Source organism: Chiloscyllium punctatum, chromosome 4, assembly GCF_047496795.1.
Source record: "Chiloscyllium punctatum isolate Juve2018m chromosome 4, sChiPun1.3, whole genome shotgun sequence".
Taxonomy (NCBI): domain Eukaryota; kingdom Metazoa; phylum Chordata; class Chondrichthyes; order Orectolobiformes; family Hemiscylliidae; genus Chiloscyllium; species Chiloscyllium punctatum.
Genome location: NC_092742.1, coordinates 52,755,575 through 52,772,560, shown reverse-complemented (window position 1 = coordinate 52,772,560; position 16,986 = coordinate 52,755,575). Strand labels below are relative to the sequence as shown.

General features: G+C 39.3%; 1 protein-coding gene across 3 annotated transcripts in view; it reads left to right on the top strand.

Annotated features, from left to right (window-relative positions):
• Positions 1 to 11,953, top strand: part of txndc16 (thioredoxin domain containing 16) — a 115,301-nt gene extending 103,348 nt beyond the window's left edge. For all 3 annotated transcript variants that reach the window (XM_072568716.1, XM_072568714.1, XM_072568715.1), the window contains exons 18-20: positions 822 to 988; positions 6,135 to 6,325; positions 10,954 to 11,953. In XM_072568716.1, the coding sequence (XP_072424817.1) occupies positions 822 to 988; positions 6,135 to 6,325; positions 10,954 to 11,234 (639 nt within the window). In that variant the 3' untranslated portion in view covers positions 11,235 to 11,953. The remainder of the gene's footprint in view (positions 1 to 821; positions 989 to 6,134; positions 6,326 to 10,953) is intronic.
• Positions 11,954 to 16,986: the final 5,033 nt, after the last annotated feature.

Genomic DNA, 16,986 nt, shown 5'->3' with positions numbered 1-16,986 from the left:
TTAGACCACACCTATATGCAATTGAAACAAGACTTCACTACTCCTGTAGTCAAAGCCTCTTGCAGTAAAGGCTAACATTACATTAGCTTTCCTCATAGCTCACTGCACCATGCATGTTAGCTTTCTCTGACTTATCGACAAGGACACCTAGGTCCCTTTGCACATCTACACTCTCCAATCTCTTAGCATTTACTCTGCACATCCTACCAAAGTGGATAACTTCATATTTTCTCACATTATGTTAATAGGCCATGTTTTCAGCCATTCATTAAGATTTTTCAAATACTCCTGAAGCCATTTTACATCTTTTTCACCTATGTCTTCCTCACAGCACACATTCCTTCCTAACTTTGTTATCATTTGCAAATTTGGAAGCATTCCATTTGGTCCACTCCTTCAAATCATTAATATAGAAATTGAGAAACACTGGGGCCAAGCACTTATTCTTGCAATACCCGATTAGTTAATCTGGCAATGTGTCTGTTTTCTGTCTGTGAGCTAATTATTAATCTATACCAGTACATTACCTCCTATCTCCTGTGCTTTACATTTCTACACAGTTTCCTATATAGGATTTTGTCAGAATGGTGTCAGTAAAAGTGACAAATCTCTTCATAAATGTTTCTCTGTTGCTTCTTGGATTGTTGTAGCTGAGTAGGGGCAGACATACTTTCCAGACAGACATCACTTTATTGCAAATTGTAAAGGTGATCTGATCATAACCAATAAAGATTGCCTATGATTGTAGATTTGAATTGTTTGTAATTATCTCTACCATTTCTTAGTAACATGTTCTCTTTTATTTCTATTTTTAACATTAGCCTGAAGTCACAGTGGAAAATTTCCCTTCATATTTCCATCCTCTGAAACCATTACTCATTCTTTTCATTGACAATGATGACACCAAGACTTCAAAAGCTAGGAATGAGCTTGAACAACTTACCAAGATAAGAGAAGCGCAGACTTATACCACATGCTGGATTGATTTGTGAGTCACAATTTCCTTTGCAGTAATTCATAAGATTTTGATATACTGCTAAGATTTTATATGATGGTATGAGAAAAATATCAACATGGAAGCCAAAAATTTGAAATGAAGCCTCAAGTTGGCAGAGCAAATTAAACATGTCTTCATTATTGCCACACTGAAATGGTGGCACAGTGACTCAGTGGTTAGCATTGCTGCTGCACAGTGCCAGGGACCCGGGTTCGATTCCAGCCTTGGGTGACTGCGTGGAGTTTGCACGTTCTCCGTGTGTCTGCATAGATTTGCACCTGGTGCTTTGGTTTCCCCCACAGTCCAAAGATGTGCAGTTATGGATTGGCTATGGTAAATTGCCCATAGTGCCTAGGGATGTGCAGACTAGATGGATTAGCCATGAGAAATGTGGGGTTATGGGAATATATTGGGTGTTGGGATGAGTGGAATGTTGTTCGGAGAGTCGGTGCAACTCGATGGGCCAAATGGCTTCTTTTTGCACTGTAGGGATTCTGTGATTGATTAATTATCTATGATTGAAAGGAGATGAGAGTGTGGTGCTGGAAATACACAGCAGGTCAGCCAGCATCTGAGGAGCAAGAGAATCAACGTTTCGGCAAAAGCCCTTCATCAGCAAACCAAGGTTGAGAGGATTGAGAGGATGCTAGCTGTTTTTTGCTGCTAGTATTCAGTAACGACATGAGTGGTTTTCACCACGAACAAGATGCTACTGTCTAGTAAAAAAAAAGTTCTACATATACACAAATGCATGATGTGGTTATACGAATGTCATTGCACATGTGATATAGTGCATGCCACATATATTAATACAAACGACCCTGGATCCATTCCAACTCAACAAAATGGATGGCAGCCATTCTCTCGTACATTTCTCAACACAATGCCTTGACCAATTACAGTCAATCTGCTTGGTTTAAAAATCAAACAAAGTGTATGAGTTAGCTGGCAGTCATCATTAACCGATTCATTCTCCATGGCAACAGCTCTACCAGTGACCACTTGCCACCCACTAAACCGTCTCCTCCCTTCCAATATAAATGTTGCTTTCCCTTTATTTTTCTTGTGAAATATCCTGATGAGTGCAAGACAAAAGCTTAGATGTAATGTATCTCTAAAGAATTTATCACACTTGAGGAGTTGGCACAAGAATGCCTCAACACAAAACAATATTCTTCAACATGCTGAAAATGTACTTTAGGTTTTGACAGAAAATTGTGAAGCATTGATTTAGCCTGGACTGGTAACTTGTAGAAAGGTAAAAACAAGGACTGCAGATGCTGGAAACCAGAGTCTAGATTAGAGTGGTGCTGGAAAAGCACAGCAGGTCAGGCAGCATCCAAGGAGCAGGAAAATCGACGTTTAAGGCAAAAGCCTTTCATCAGGAATGAGTAACTAGTAGAAGTCAGAATTAGAATAAAGGAGGTGTTTCAGGATCAAGAGTGTGGTGCCGGAAAAGCACTACAGGTCAAGCAGCATTCAAGGAGCAGGAAAATCGACAGTGGAGAACCCCCCGAGGCTCCCAGCCTCCTTTCTGATGAAGGGCTTTTTCCTGAAACATCGATTTTCCTGCTCTTTGGCTGCTGCCTGACCTGCTGTGCTTTTTCAGCACCATCATCTTGACTCTAATCTCCAGCATTTGCTGTCCTCACTTTCACCTAGTGGATTTTTCAGGATGGTGACATGTAACTAGTGGTGTGTCATATGGATTGGTATTGGAGCCACAATTACTTACATTGCATATTAATGATTCGGATGAGCAATGTGAATATAGCCAAGTTTGTGAATAACACAATATGGGTGGGAAGGCAAATGATGAGGATAACGCAAAGATTTTGCAGAGGGATATAGACAGGTCAAGTGAATAGGCAAAAACTTGGCAGATGGAATATAAAGTGGGAAAAATCTGAGGGATTATGCATTTTGTCAGAAGAATAGATATATTATTAAAGTGGAACAACACTGCAGAAAGCCACAGGACAGGGGGATTTGGTATTGGATTTTGGATTTGGAGTCCTCATCCATAAAAGGCATAAAGCCAGCATTCAAGGTTAGTGGGTAATGAGAAGGCAAAAAGAATGTTGGACTTAGTTTCAGAGGGAATGGAGTATATAAGTGGGAAAGGTTTGCGAAGGCTATAAAAGGCATTATTAAGACCTTAGCTACAATACTGTGAACAGTTTTGGGCCCCTTATGTATATTTTATTACTTGCTCTTTCCACCTGTCTTGCCACCTTCAATGATCTGTGCATGGAAATACCCAGGTCCCTCTGCTCCTGTATGCCTCCCCCACCCCCACTTTAGAATTGTACGTAAAATTGTATTGTCCTTCCATGTTCAACCAAAGTGAGTTATCTCCCACTTCTCTGCTTTGAACTTCATATGCCACCAATCCACTCACGCCACCAACCTGTCAAGTCCTTTTGGAGTTGCACACTACCTGCTCCAGTTGACCATTTTTCCCAGTTTGAGTCATCTGCAAACTTTGAAATTCTCACCTATATACCAATGTTCCAGATATATTAGCAAAATCAAGCGTCTCAATACCAACCCCTGGGGAACTCCACTACAAACCTTCTTCCAGCCCAGAAAATGTCTGCTGACCATTGCTATGTATTTCTTGTTACTCAGTCAATTTCTATTTAAGTTGCCACTATCCCTTTTATACCATGACTAACAATTTTCTTCATATGTCTGTTGTGTGATACTGTATCAGACACCTTCTGGAAATCCATAAATACCACATCAACAGTGATACCCTCATTGGCACTTTCTGTCAACTCTTCAGAGAACTCCAACAAGTTAGTTAAACACAGTTTCCCCTTTAGAAATCCATGCCCACTCTTTCCCAACAGTCCATCTTTTTCATATGACTACTAACTCCATTCCAAATAATTGTTTCTGGAAGTTTCCCCAGAAATTAAACTGATCGGCCTGCAATTACTGAGATTTTACTTACAACCTTTGTTTGAACAAGGCTGTAATGTTTGCAATCCTCCAGTCTTCTGGCACGTCCCTCAAGTCCAGGAAGTACTGGAAGATCACAGCCTGTTTACCCACAATTTCTATCCTCACTTCCTTCAGAATCCTAGAAAGCATCTCTTTGTAACCGTCTACGACCTGACAAAGGACGTGGCCCCAAATCAAATATCCGGCCCTAAGCGAAAGTCTTGGGCCTTGGCATTGGCAAAAGGCACAGCCCCCTACCGAAGAAAGGGCCTCTAATTCCTGACAGAATTCACAGACCATGGCCCCTGGCAAAAGGTACAAATCAGGGCCTCTGCCAAAATGCATGGCCCTTGATCCCTGGTAAAAGACATGGCAACTGGCCCCAGTCCCAGAAAAAACACACGACTCCTGACCAAAGGCTTGACCCATGATTCCCAATTGAAGGCACAGCACCTTGCCCTTGGTCTCTGGCCAAAAGGTACAGGCCTCAATACCTAGCAAAAGAGACCTCTGACACAACTGATGGACTACTGCCACTTACTTTTCTAATTGATTGCTGCTCCTCAAGTCACAATGTGTTCCTGTGCTGTGATAACTGATGATAGTCAGAGAGGCATAGAGATGTACATCATGGAAACAGACCCTTCGGTCCAACTTGTCCATGCCAACCAGACATCTTAAATCAATCTAGTCCCTTTTGCCAGCATTTAGCCCATATCCTTCTAAACCCTTCCTATTCATGTACCCATCCAGATGCCTTTTAAATGCTGTAATTGTATCAGCCTCCACCACTTCCTCTGGCAGATCATTTCATATACACACCCTCTTCTGCATGAAAATGTTGCCCCTTAGGTGTCTTTTAAATCTTTCCTCTATCACCCTAGAATTATGCCCTCTAGTTTTGATCTCTCCTACCCCAAGGAAAAGCCCTTGTTCATTTACCCCATCCATGCCCCTTCATGATTTTATAAACCTCCATAAGGTCACCCCTCAGCCTCCGACACTTCAGGGAAAACAGCCCCAGCCTATTCAGCCTCTCCCTTTTGATCAAATCCTCCAACCCTGGCAACATGCTTGTAAATCTTTTCTGAACCCTTTCCTGTTTCACGACATCCTTCTGATAGGAGGGAGACCAGAATCGTCCACAATATTCCAAATGTGACCTAACAAATGATGAACCATTTTTTAATGGCAAGCATGGGAGAGACATGCATTTGACTGGTGGAGCAACTCCTCACCGGTTCTGTCTGTTCTGTTTATGGCGATGGTTATTCTCTGGTTAGTTCCCTCTGTGATTGAATTTTTCCACATTGTTTTGATAACTTTCAGAGATGAATTTGCCCACTGCCCCCATGTAATTCAGATGCTGATTCAGAGTCAGGGCACTAAAAGTATTGCTCAGTGGTTACACTGATTTCAAGCATGAAATTTATGTAATCAACCATAAAACCATATATTGCATTTCAAAGAGGTTGCAATTTATTTTTCTCTCCATTCACCATGTTTTGTAGCATGAGAGAAAATAAAAGTTCTTACACAATTCCAGTGTTTGGACAGCTGGATTTGGGGTACTGTACCTATAGTATAAACTGACTACTTCCAAATCCTATGACAAGACCATCTGTTAGTAATGTTAAAATGCACCTACCAAATATGACTCCAGTCTGGGAAGCCTGGTCACATACTGTCAAGTACAATCTGACCAGTTAACATTTTAATAATTAGATAAGAACAAGAGTGTGCTTAAACAATTTTTTCTAATCCAACTAAAAATCCCAAAACTTTTAGTATACCTCTGTTGCTCAGGTATAGGTCTAGCAATTAACTAAACTTATTCTGAAATCACCAGCAATGAATCTAATTTTCTCTAATTTGTATTGTATGTTGGTTGACGGTTAAACTGGTTAATTTTGAAGTAACCTTTCATGGATTTTATTTGTTAATTTGTAATTCGGACTTGTTCAGAACTTTTATTTGGCAGTAATTCTTTTCACAACAGATGTCCTTTCTATTCCCAAAGCATCATTGTGAAAACCTTTTCAGCTGTTTGGTCAATGATGGGCAGTGATTTTACTTAAATGTGCAACACATGTAATTCAATTTTAATAGCATAACTAATTATTTAGCAGTCCTGTGGTTTTGTTAATTTGTTGCTAATAACTTATACCCATGTTTTTAAACCACTTAGACGAAAGACACATGTCGGAAAAGAGATTCTTCAAGTATATTTGAACTACCTCCCACAGCTGCCAGCACTGGTCTTAGTGCAACTCAGTTGTCACGGCCATGTGTTTGCATTTCCGGAAGGAGAGCTGATATCAACGGTCGGTGTGCTACATTGGTTAGAGAAGGTACAAACAGGACAGGAGATTCCAAAATGTAAGTAATATCAATGTTTTCCAATAGTACATTTAAACAGCTGAGTCTGCAGTGCAAGGATAATGGTAATCAGATGGATGAAATTTCTATGCCTTCCAGTTCAGTCCAGCTGTACGTCTGGTGACAATGTACGGAAAGAGCCAGTAAAGAGACCAGGACATTGATATCCTGGGATATTACAGATTCTTGCAAGTCCCTAAGAAGCACAGACTTCCTAAGCTGAAATAACGTCACTTGCCTGAGTGGGTTAATAGGTGGAGGGCAGTTCCAAAGCCAGACACTTCATCATTCATGTTCCTCTGCATTATTGACAAAAATTCAGATCTATCATCTGCCTTGTAATTGGGGCGCCCATTATTGACCAGACCTAACCGAACCTACAAAAGTATTAAATATTTTTGAAATCCTTCTTGCCCTTTTAAAAAGGAGGTTGGGGGGGGGGGGAGAATGAGAGTGGAACAGGGTCACAGGAATATACCTTTAGACATGACATTGTAAATGAGTAATGAAATCAGTTCATGATTTTCTTATGCTACTGTTGCTGACATTGTGTTAACAGTGCTGGAATTGATTGAAATAGAAGTGAATGAAAAGATGGAAGTTTGGGAAATCAAATCGGACAATATAACTTAAGAAACAGTAGTAATGTTGAAGCCTAGAAATTTCAACTGTATTAAAACATTATGAGTTATTCTTCATTGTAACATTTAGAGTTTGTTTTTACCATGTAACATCCAAAGTTATCAAACTTCAATTTGCACTAGAAATTTAGAAATATTCTGTTGATTCCTCCACCAAATACCAAAACTGTCTATGCTAGAATTCTTGGTATCTGCTAGCTGGTTCCTAGGATGTATTCCTGATGGTGCCTCTCATCCTCATATCCTCGGGCGGGGTGAAGATCAGAGGTTCCTGGTAGGCACATCTAACACTTGCACCACGACACTACTCTGCATATTTTCAGGGCCAAGCTTTTGTTTTTAGTTTCCAATCAGGACTTACTGACATAGCTGTGATATTGTCCATCTTGAGTTGCCATGTGAATGTGAGTGATGGCATTCCATGATAGTGGTACTTCAGGACTTCCTGGATATTGACCATGTGATACTGAACAAACAGCATATTTCTGAATCAGGATTGAGGATAGCAAGAAGCTATCTTAGTTACAATATGGGGTTATTGGTTTGGTTACTTGTTTTTCTGAAAAATCTGTCTGTTGACAACTTGTATTTTTACCATGTGTTTTGGATTTGTTGCTGATTTTCACTCCATTATTATATGTATTTAGAGGCATTGTCCATCATGTGTCAAACTTATTTTAATGTTCTTTCTTTGACATATGTTGCACCAGTGATTTTACTTCAAGGTCTTGATACTTTTGTAACAGTGAAAAGTTCAAATACATCAGTATTGACATTCACCATATATCTTGTGATAGTCAATGGTAACACTGACTATGGTAATACTGAAAGCTGGGCAAAACCTAAAGAGGAAGGAAGTCAGGTTTACATCATAGCCCAAATGATAAAAGCTGAACGGAAGCCTGAGAAAAAGGAATTCATTTTACATCACCTCCCAAGGTGCTTTTTAAGTATTAAATATAAATGTCAAGAATTCTCAGAACAGCATGGCTGTACAGCCAATGTAAGAATGACTAGATCATCTGCTTTTGCGTTGTTGATTGAGTGAGCAATTTTTCCCAGGACTTAGGAGAATCAACTGCTCTTTCTGAAATAATGTCATGCGGTCTGTCGTATTTTTTAAGATGATCTAATTGGTTAAGTCTCTCAGCTGAGGAACAGCATCTCTGGTGATCTCATATTCCCTCAGCGCCAGACTGAAATGTCATCTTAGATTATGTGCTCATGTGTCATGGGTTTCAAACTCACAAACTCTGACTCCAAAGTGAGAGTGCAATCAACTGAACAAAACTGCCAAGTTTACATTAAAAATAAAATAGAACTCAAAGAAATGTTACTTCCAGCAAAAGGAAAGCAGAAGAATTTTGACTCAGGATGGAATCTTGCCTGCTGCTGAACAATGTAGGAAGGAAGGTTGGGAAAATCTTGTGAAACCTATATAAAGGAAATTTCTTAACTAGAGAGCAAAATAATCTTGTTTTCCAACAACATGTTGAATGGTGAGAGGGGAATCTCATTAGTAAGTGGTGTGAGGTCTATTTTCATGCGTTGGTATCCTCATTATTACATCCTGTCACCTCATTTATATGCAGTTTCCCACTAGCTAGACAGAACTAGATGGAGATTATTTCTGACATGAAGGTTGGGCTGGTAGAGTGGTGACTCTAGCTCAACGTTTGCTCCTTCAACCCTCCATCTTGGATACCAGGCACCAACATAACACGTGCACCCCTCCAGATCCCTGTTAGCAATGTGCGGTGCCAATTTTCCTCTGTCTGACATGTCTTGGGCAGTTGACAGGAACTGTGCAGGGCAGCTGTGAACTGCCAGCACCTGACCAGGTGCAGATCTGGACTTTAAAGATGATGCCAAAATCCCAGGATGTCCCAGCAGTGGCCAGCTCTTCTACCTGTGGGGAGTAGGTGAGTGTAACTTGCGGGGTGGACATGGGTTGTGGCGCAGATTTTGCAAGATGGTGTGAGAAAACTCACCAAGGCTCATGGAGTAAAACTCTGCATGAAAGTCACCAAAGTTAACACTTAGCCTAAATTTCTGGTAAAATTTAGCCCTCAGTATTGCACGTCACCAGTTAGTAGTTTTACCCCAGACTCTTGAATGGCGCAGGAAGAATATTTAGTTATATTGGTTCCAAGTAGGTAGAAGAACTTCAGATGGGCACTAAGTTGCATGCCTAAAACTATTAAAGCTCATGAATCATGAAAAACACATTGTGACTAATAGACTAGTTACACTGCAGAGTTTGTGACATTGCAAAATAGTTTTGACTTGGCTTCAGTGTAACCCTCTAATGAAATTCACCATGCACTCCTTGAAAATTCTGGTACTGTATTAATCACATTTGTTACTAACTCAGTTGCACATTCCATATTTCCATATGGTACTTCATTTATAAGCTCAACAGACAGACTCAATTGCTTCTGGCAAATAAATCTCCAGTTTAGGGAGGATGGACAATTGGAAATGGACCAAAAAGGAATTGGAATACTTGACAGTTGAAATAACAGTGCATGGTTGAAGATTTTAACCACAAGTTGGGTCAGGAATTGATAAATGCAGTCAATGTTACCAAAATGGCAATAAGCAGATCATGAAGGAGAGGGACAAGATATCTCACAACCTCTGCTTCTTCAGATTTGCTTGTGATAGGTTCTATCTTACCAGTGTTGCCCACATCTGAGAGCAAATAAATTAAGCGGGAACTCATATTGAAGAGTCCAAATAACGAAAATAATGTTGTGGAACAACTAGCTTCATTTTACCAGAAACCTTATAATTTTGGAATAAAGCTGTTTGAATGATTAGAATTACTTCTAAGATCTATTTCTATAACTGAGCTTGTCCGATGAAATGTTTTTCATGTAATTCCTGACATAATGTGAATATGAGTGGAGGATTTAATTTCATTACCTGAGACCCAACGGAATAAACCATCGTCATATCCTGTGGGCAAGATTAGGACTGATAAGATAATGGAAGAACATTTGGAATTTTGATGATGATGTATGTAGAATCAGAGACTGAATCTGAAGTGACATGGGTTTGAGGGAAGAGGTGGTGACATGCTAGTGATATCACTAAATTAGTATTTTAGAACCCTAAACTATTGCTTTGAGGACTTCAATGTAAAATTCTTCACGGCAGATGGTGACATTTGAATATAGCACCATCTAGAATTAAAAGCTAATCTAAGTTGCTTTAAAACCATTATCAGTTATTGTAAAAGCCCATCTGATTCACTGATGTCCTTTAGAGAAAGAAATCTTTGCTTAATGTAACTCCAAGTCCACATCAGTATGGTTGACTCTTAACTGTCCTTGGAAATGGCTTGTATCAAATTGATAGAAAATCCACATGAAGGAATTAATCTAGCAGCAAACTCAGTTTTCCGCAAAAAACATCCTTACTGACACCTGGGAGCTTGTGCCAAAATTGGAAGAGCTGTCCCAGAGACTGGTCAAACAGATCTCACAAATCAAAAATGGGCATCTGTGAGGCAGTATAGGCCATAAAGAGCAGATTGTGCATTCAATCACAATCTAACCTCAGAGCCCAGCATAACCCCCATTCTAACATTATCATTATGCTGGGAGATCCAGTCTCGTTCAATGAAGAGTGCAGGGTTGTTTGTCAGGAGCAGCACCAGGCAAATCTAAAAATAAGGTGTCAAACTGCTGAAGCTACATAAAAGACTTGCATGCCAAATAGCAGAAGCAGCACACAACCAATGGATCAAATCTAAGCTCTAGCCTTGCCACATCCAATGGTGAATGGTCATGCACTATGAATGGAAATGGAACTACTTTCTTATCCAAGCCCAAATCTGCATGCAAAAGCTCCAAGGACCAGCCATTTGCTTTTCCCATCAAAGTATTGTAATGAAGCTTTAAATATGTAATTATTGACAGTTCAACTTACATGTTTTCAAATGTCAGATGTTTACAAGTTTTGACAATCATATTTTCACAGGTAATCTGCAAAGAAAAGAGTGGACACCCCCACGAGCTACTTATGATTTTCTGGCCATCATGGATATTGTACGTCCTGGATTTGCAAAGCAGAGGATACCCAATTCTGCAAACCAAGAAAAGTCCTATAAACAGGAGGAAAGTGAGAATGAACATTTGCATGAGAGTGGTGAGGAAGAAGTCCAAGGTGAATTTGTTGCAACATCTCAAAATGTGCAAGGAGCTCCTACACAACCAGATGAGCAAAAGAAAATGCAGCATGAAGTTCATAATGAACTATGATCAGAAACCACAGTTCAGTAAGTGGATAGCTCTGAGACTGTTGGCCAGCTGTACTGATTCTAGCAGCTGAGGCACAATGGTATTTGCTTCTGAATGTTGTTATAGACTTTATCAGCAGAAGGTGCAAATTACTATCAGAAGCTGATTGTGCAACAGTAACTGAACACTTCAGTTAATCCTGTACTGCTTAACATTTCCTGCATGAGCCAAACAAAATAAAGCAGTCAGTTTTCATAATAATGTATATTTCTGGATTTCAATTAATTCCATAATTCTTTAGTAGTTTATTTTGTTACTCATCTGAAAATAGAAAGAATTTCGTACAGTATGTCTTAGTAAATTAAAGCAGCGAAAATGCCAGTCTTCTGTATGTCTTGAATATTATTGTACAGGTTGATTTAACATATTTTACAGCAAGCCTCTCAGTCCAAAGTGGTGGAGACTTGATTACTTATAACTCCAGACCATGTGAATTCCTGCATGTACTCAAGATCCCTTATTTGACTCCTTTCAAATTTCAGTAAATGTGCCAGAGTCTGACTCTTGTATTTTAGACAGGTAAAATTGATCTTTAATATTGAGCTGATGTGTGGTATACATTGGCAGGATAGGATTTGTTCTTTCTCCACCCAAATTATAGCGAGATAAGCCAGTTTTAACTGTTCACAGAATATTGTGCTTTTTGAAATTTTATTAAACCATTAACATTTGTTAATAAATTGAGCTTGTGTGTGTACTTTAATGAGAACAATACAAGCACTTTGTAGATAGTCCTTTGTTAAATACTGATAGTAAAAGTTATTGCAGAAATATGCATTTTTATTTCATTAACTAATGATTATACACAAGAGGAAGAAGTTGAAGGAGAAAGTTTATTTCAATTCAAAATCAGCACTTTTTAAACTATTCAATGAAAGCACAATAGATTGAATGATGAGATAAACATATGTGGTTATATGGTTTGTTCCTGGATTCACCAGACTTTTAAAAATTTCAATCGTCTCATGACTAGTTTGGTCTGAAATTATTTACAATACCTTGTTAAAAGATTCTATTGCAAACAAGTAAAAACAATGATCTTAAAAGTGTCTGGCCCATTGTACAAATAGTTGTGGTTATAGTGTGCCTACCAGGTTTGATATCCATGCAAAATTACGAATTAGAGGTGGGTGCAGTGCACTTAGACCTCAAGTCTGCCTTGCCATTCAGTAAGATCATGACTGATCCAAGTTGGCACAGTTGAATTACAGTGAATCTAGTATTCTGCTTGAAAGCATCAGCAAAGAAAGGATAGACCCCAGGCTTCCTTTAAACTGTCATTTATTCTAATGTTGTTGTAATTTAATGCACTGGCTAAATTTTAACTGTAGCCTATAATTTTCTATACTCTTCACTTCAAAATTAATGCATGAAAATGTGCTCTACTCTTCTACACAGATGCGCTATGATTTATAAAAGTTGTCCTAAGTCCAATGCTAGTTAGTGGCAAAGGTTGAGAACCCATGTCTATCTGGTTAAATTATCAACTTCATTATTCTATATGCTGGCTTAAATTGTGTGTTTCATTAAATCAGATTGCGTGTTTGCCTGTTTGTAAGGCTAAGAGGCTCACTTCAAGTTGCTCAGTCAAATTGTACAGCAGTTGCTGTGGCTATTTACAACTGAGTGTTGTAAATTTACATTAACATTAAAATTCCATTTACATTAAAATGCAGGGTATCTCAATATGACAGGTAGGAATTAGTTTCTCGGTCTAAAATAGTTCAATTAACAATAAATAAGATCTTAGTTATGCACATTCAGGATCCAAACAGTGAAATTGATGACTCTTTCATTTTTTATTAATGTAGTTTGAGAGATGAATGCTAACTAGCACACTAAAAATATTCCTCCTCCTCCCTGAAAAAAAAGTCCCATAATCTTTTAAGTTTACCTAAATCACAACAACATTATATAAAGCCTTTAAGGTACCAAAGTGTCCAACATATTTAAAAGGGGTATTATTAAACAGAAATTGACACTGGGTAGTATAAGAAGTTACTAGGACAGATGACCAAAGATTTGGACACGAAGGTCGGTGAAGAGACAATGAGAATATGTGAGGGTATAAAGTGGTCACCATTGGTTGAATTAAATTGGGGTAAACATGAGGCCAGTAAAGGAACACAATTATATTGTGGTTGGAGGAGATTACAGAGCCAGGGATGGGCAACTTAATGGATGGATTTGAAAACAAGGTTAGTAATTTTTAAATCGATGCATTGCTTGACTGCAAGCCAATGTAAATCATTGACCATAAGGGTGGATGGGTCTTAGTGCAATTTAGGATACATAAGAGAAGTTTTTTAATGACTGTTTTAAACATTCATTAAGGCATGGCTGAGAGTTTCAGCAGCTGATAAACTGAATCAGGAATGAAGTCAGGTGATGTTCCTGAGAGGCAGTCTCAGTGATGGTAGGGATATCTGTTTGAAAGCACCACCTGGATAAGATTATGTGAACAGTCTGGTTCAGGCACAGGCAGCTGAATGGGAGAGGAATGGGGTTGGAGGTTAGGATAAGGAATTTGCAACAGGGACTCAGGACAAAGTATTTTACTGGATAATGTTCCTTGATGAGTAGAGCTTAGACAAGCTGTGACAAGTTACACATGAAGGAGGATTCGAGAAGTATTAAGGTAAAGCTCTTCATCATTATGGCATCTGTGGAACCTGATTTTAGGCTTTTTGATAATGCTGTAGGGTAGAATGTGAATGACGAATAGGTGAGAACTAGTGATAGACCTTTGAGGGAAAGCAGATGCAACTTCGGGGGAACTGAACGGCAGACTATTGTTGGGGTTCCTTGGCGCTCAACTGGGAAAAGCAGGTAAACACTTTAGTTTAACAGCTTAGTTCCATTTTGAACCTGGCCAATGAATGGAAACAGATTCAGGTCAGTTGCATGTTTTAACACTCCATTGACTTCAATGAAGAATGTAATTGAGTGGTTTGTAAAGCAGGCATCCAACTTGGTGGGTTAGGTCAAAGTATCTGAAGGACAGTCGAACATTCCCTCAGTACTATTTTGCAATGTCAGGCAATATTAATGCTTAAGTCCTCAACTTAAAGTAACTCACAAGTATCTCTAATCATGAACTCTCAGGCTTATATCCTAGGACCCTAAAAGAAGTAGCTAAAAGAAGTAATTTTCCAAAAATCCTTGGATTCTGGAGAAGTACTGAAGGATTGGAAAACTACCAATGAGACATCCCTATCCAAAAAGGGAGAGAGGCACAAACTTGTACAAGGATGATTGGATTAACATCTATTGTTGGAAAATTGTTGGAACCATTTATTAAGGATGTAAAAGCAGCACATTTGGAAAATAATAATTGAATCAAGCAGATTCAGCCTGCCTTCATGAAAGGGAAATCATGTCTAATTAATTTATTAGGGTTTGTGAAGAAGTCTCACCCAGAATACATAGAGGGAACCAGTAGAAATGTTGTATTTAGACTTCCAGAAGGCATTCGATAATGTACCTCACAAAAGATTAAGTTGAAAGATAACAGCCCACGGTGTTGGAGGTAGTATATTGGCACAGATAGAGCATTAACTGATAGGGAGGAAACAGCAAGTGGGGATAATAATCTCTTTTTCAGGTTGGCAATCTGTAACCAGTGGGGTTCGATAAAGATCAGTGCTGGGACTGTAACTGTTTATAATGTGTTAATGACTTGAAAGAAGCAAGTGAATGTACTGGAATCAAATTTGCAGGCAGCACAAAAATAGGTGACAAGGCAAGTTGCAAGAGTGATACTAATGGTTCACAGAGAGATATTGATAGGCTAAATAAATGGGCAAGAATTTGGGAAAAAATGAAGCTTGGAAAGGAGAACAAAAGAATAGTATTGTTTAAAAGGGAAAAAAAAACAAAGTTGCAACACAATGAGACTTGGGGGCACTTGTGCACAAAACACAGAAAGGTAACACACATATTCAGGTATGTGCGCAGGTAATCAGAAAGACTAATGGAATGTTGGCCCTTATTTTGAGAAGTTGGAGTATGACAGTAGGGAAGTCTTACTGCAACTGAACAGAAGGGTTGGTGATACTGGAGTACTGTGAGCAGTTTTGGTCTCCTTACTTAAGGCAAGATAGCATTTCATTCTAAGACGTTCAGAGAAGATACACAAGGATGATTCCTGGTTTGGACGAATGAGCAAAGTCTAAACAGGTTGGCACTTTACTCACTGGAGTTTAAAAGACTGAGAGGTAATCTCATTGAGACACATAGGATTCTTAAAGGGATTGACACGGTAAATGCTGACAGGATGGTTCCCCTCATGGGAAAGTCTGACACCAAAGGGTATCGTCTCAGAATAAAGGAGTGCTAGTTTAAGACTGAGATGAGGAGATATTTATTAGAGGGTTGTGAGTCTTTGGAACGCCTTGCTACAGAGAACTATGGGGCAGAGCCCTTGTGTATATTTAAGGCTGATGAGTAGGGGAATCAAGGGTACGGAGAAAACATATGAAAGCATATGTGATGCATGTTGGATCAGCCATGATCCTATTCAATGACAGAACAGGCTGGAGGGAGTCAAATGCCTACTCAAGTTCCTATCTGTTATGGTCTTAACTAGTATATGTAAGTCATAGTTCCCACATTATTTCTCTTCATGCGGGTCAATGAATTTTTAAGACCCTTTCTTTAGACTTGGAAATACATTTTCTGATTTTTTTGCTTGAAGGTGGAAGAGAGAGGATGGTGCTGGAGGGGTGTTTTGCAGACTGGAGGCTAGTGACCAGTGATGTGCTGCAAGGATCAGTCCTGGGCTCTCTGTTTTTTGACATTTCGATAAATTAGTTCCATGTGAATATAGGAGGAATGGTTGTAAGTTTGCAGATGACACCAAAATTTGTGGTGTAGTGGACAGCAAAGCAGGCTATCTCAGAGTACAACAGGACACTGATCTGTTGGGGTCATGGGCCAAGGTGTGGCAGATGGAGTTTAATTTAGTTAAGTGTGAGGTGTGGCATTTTGCAAACCAGGGCATGATTTATATATTGAATGGTAGGATCCTGGGAAGTGTTGCTGAACAAAGAGACCTTTCATCATTAAAAGTGGAGTCACAGGTAGACAGGGTAGTGAAGAAGGCATTTGATATGCTCCCTATTGTTGGTCAGTGCTTTGAGTACAGGAGTTGGGAGGTCATGTTGCAGCTGTACAGGACATTGGTTAGGCCACCTTTGGAATACTGCATTCGATTCTGGTCTCCCTGCTATATGAAAGATGTTGATAAACTTGAAAGGGTTCAGAAAAGATTTACAAGGGTATTGCCAGGGTTGGAGGGTTTGAGCTATAATGGGAGTCTGAATTGACTTTTTTCCCCCAAGAGCATTGGAGTCTGAGGGGGATCTTATAGAGTTTTATAGAATCATGAGGGGCATAGATAGGGTTAATAGCCAATGTCTTTTTCCCAGGTTAGCAAAGTCCAAAATTGGAGGGCATAGGTTTAAAGTGAGAGGGGCAAGACTTGAAAGCGACCTAAAGGTCAACTGTTTCATGCAGAGCGTGATGCCTGTATGAAGTGGAGGCTGGTACAATTACAACATTTAAAAGGCATCTGAATGGGTATATGAATAAGAAGGGGCTTAGAGGGAAATGGGCCAAATATTGGTAAATGGGACTAGATTAATTTAGGATGATGTACAACTCTAAAAGGGGTTTGAACAAAATGTTGACTTTAACATGCACAGTGAGGGTT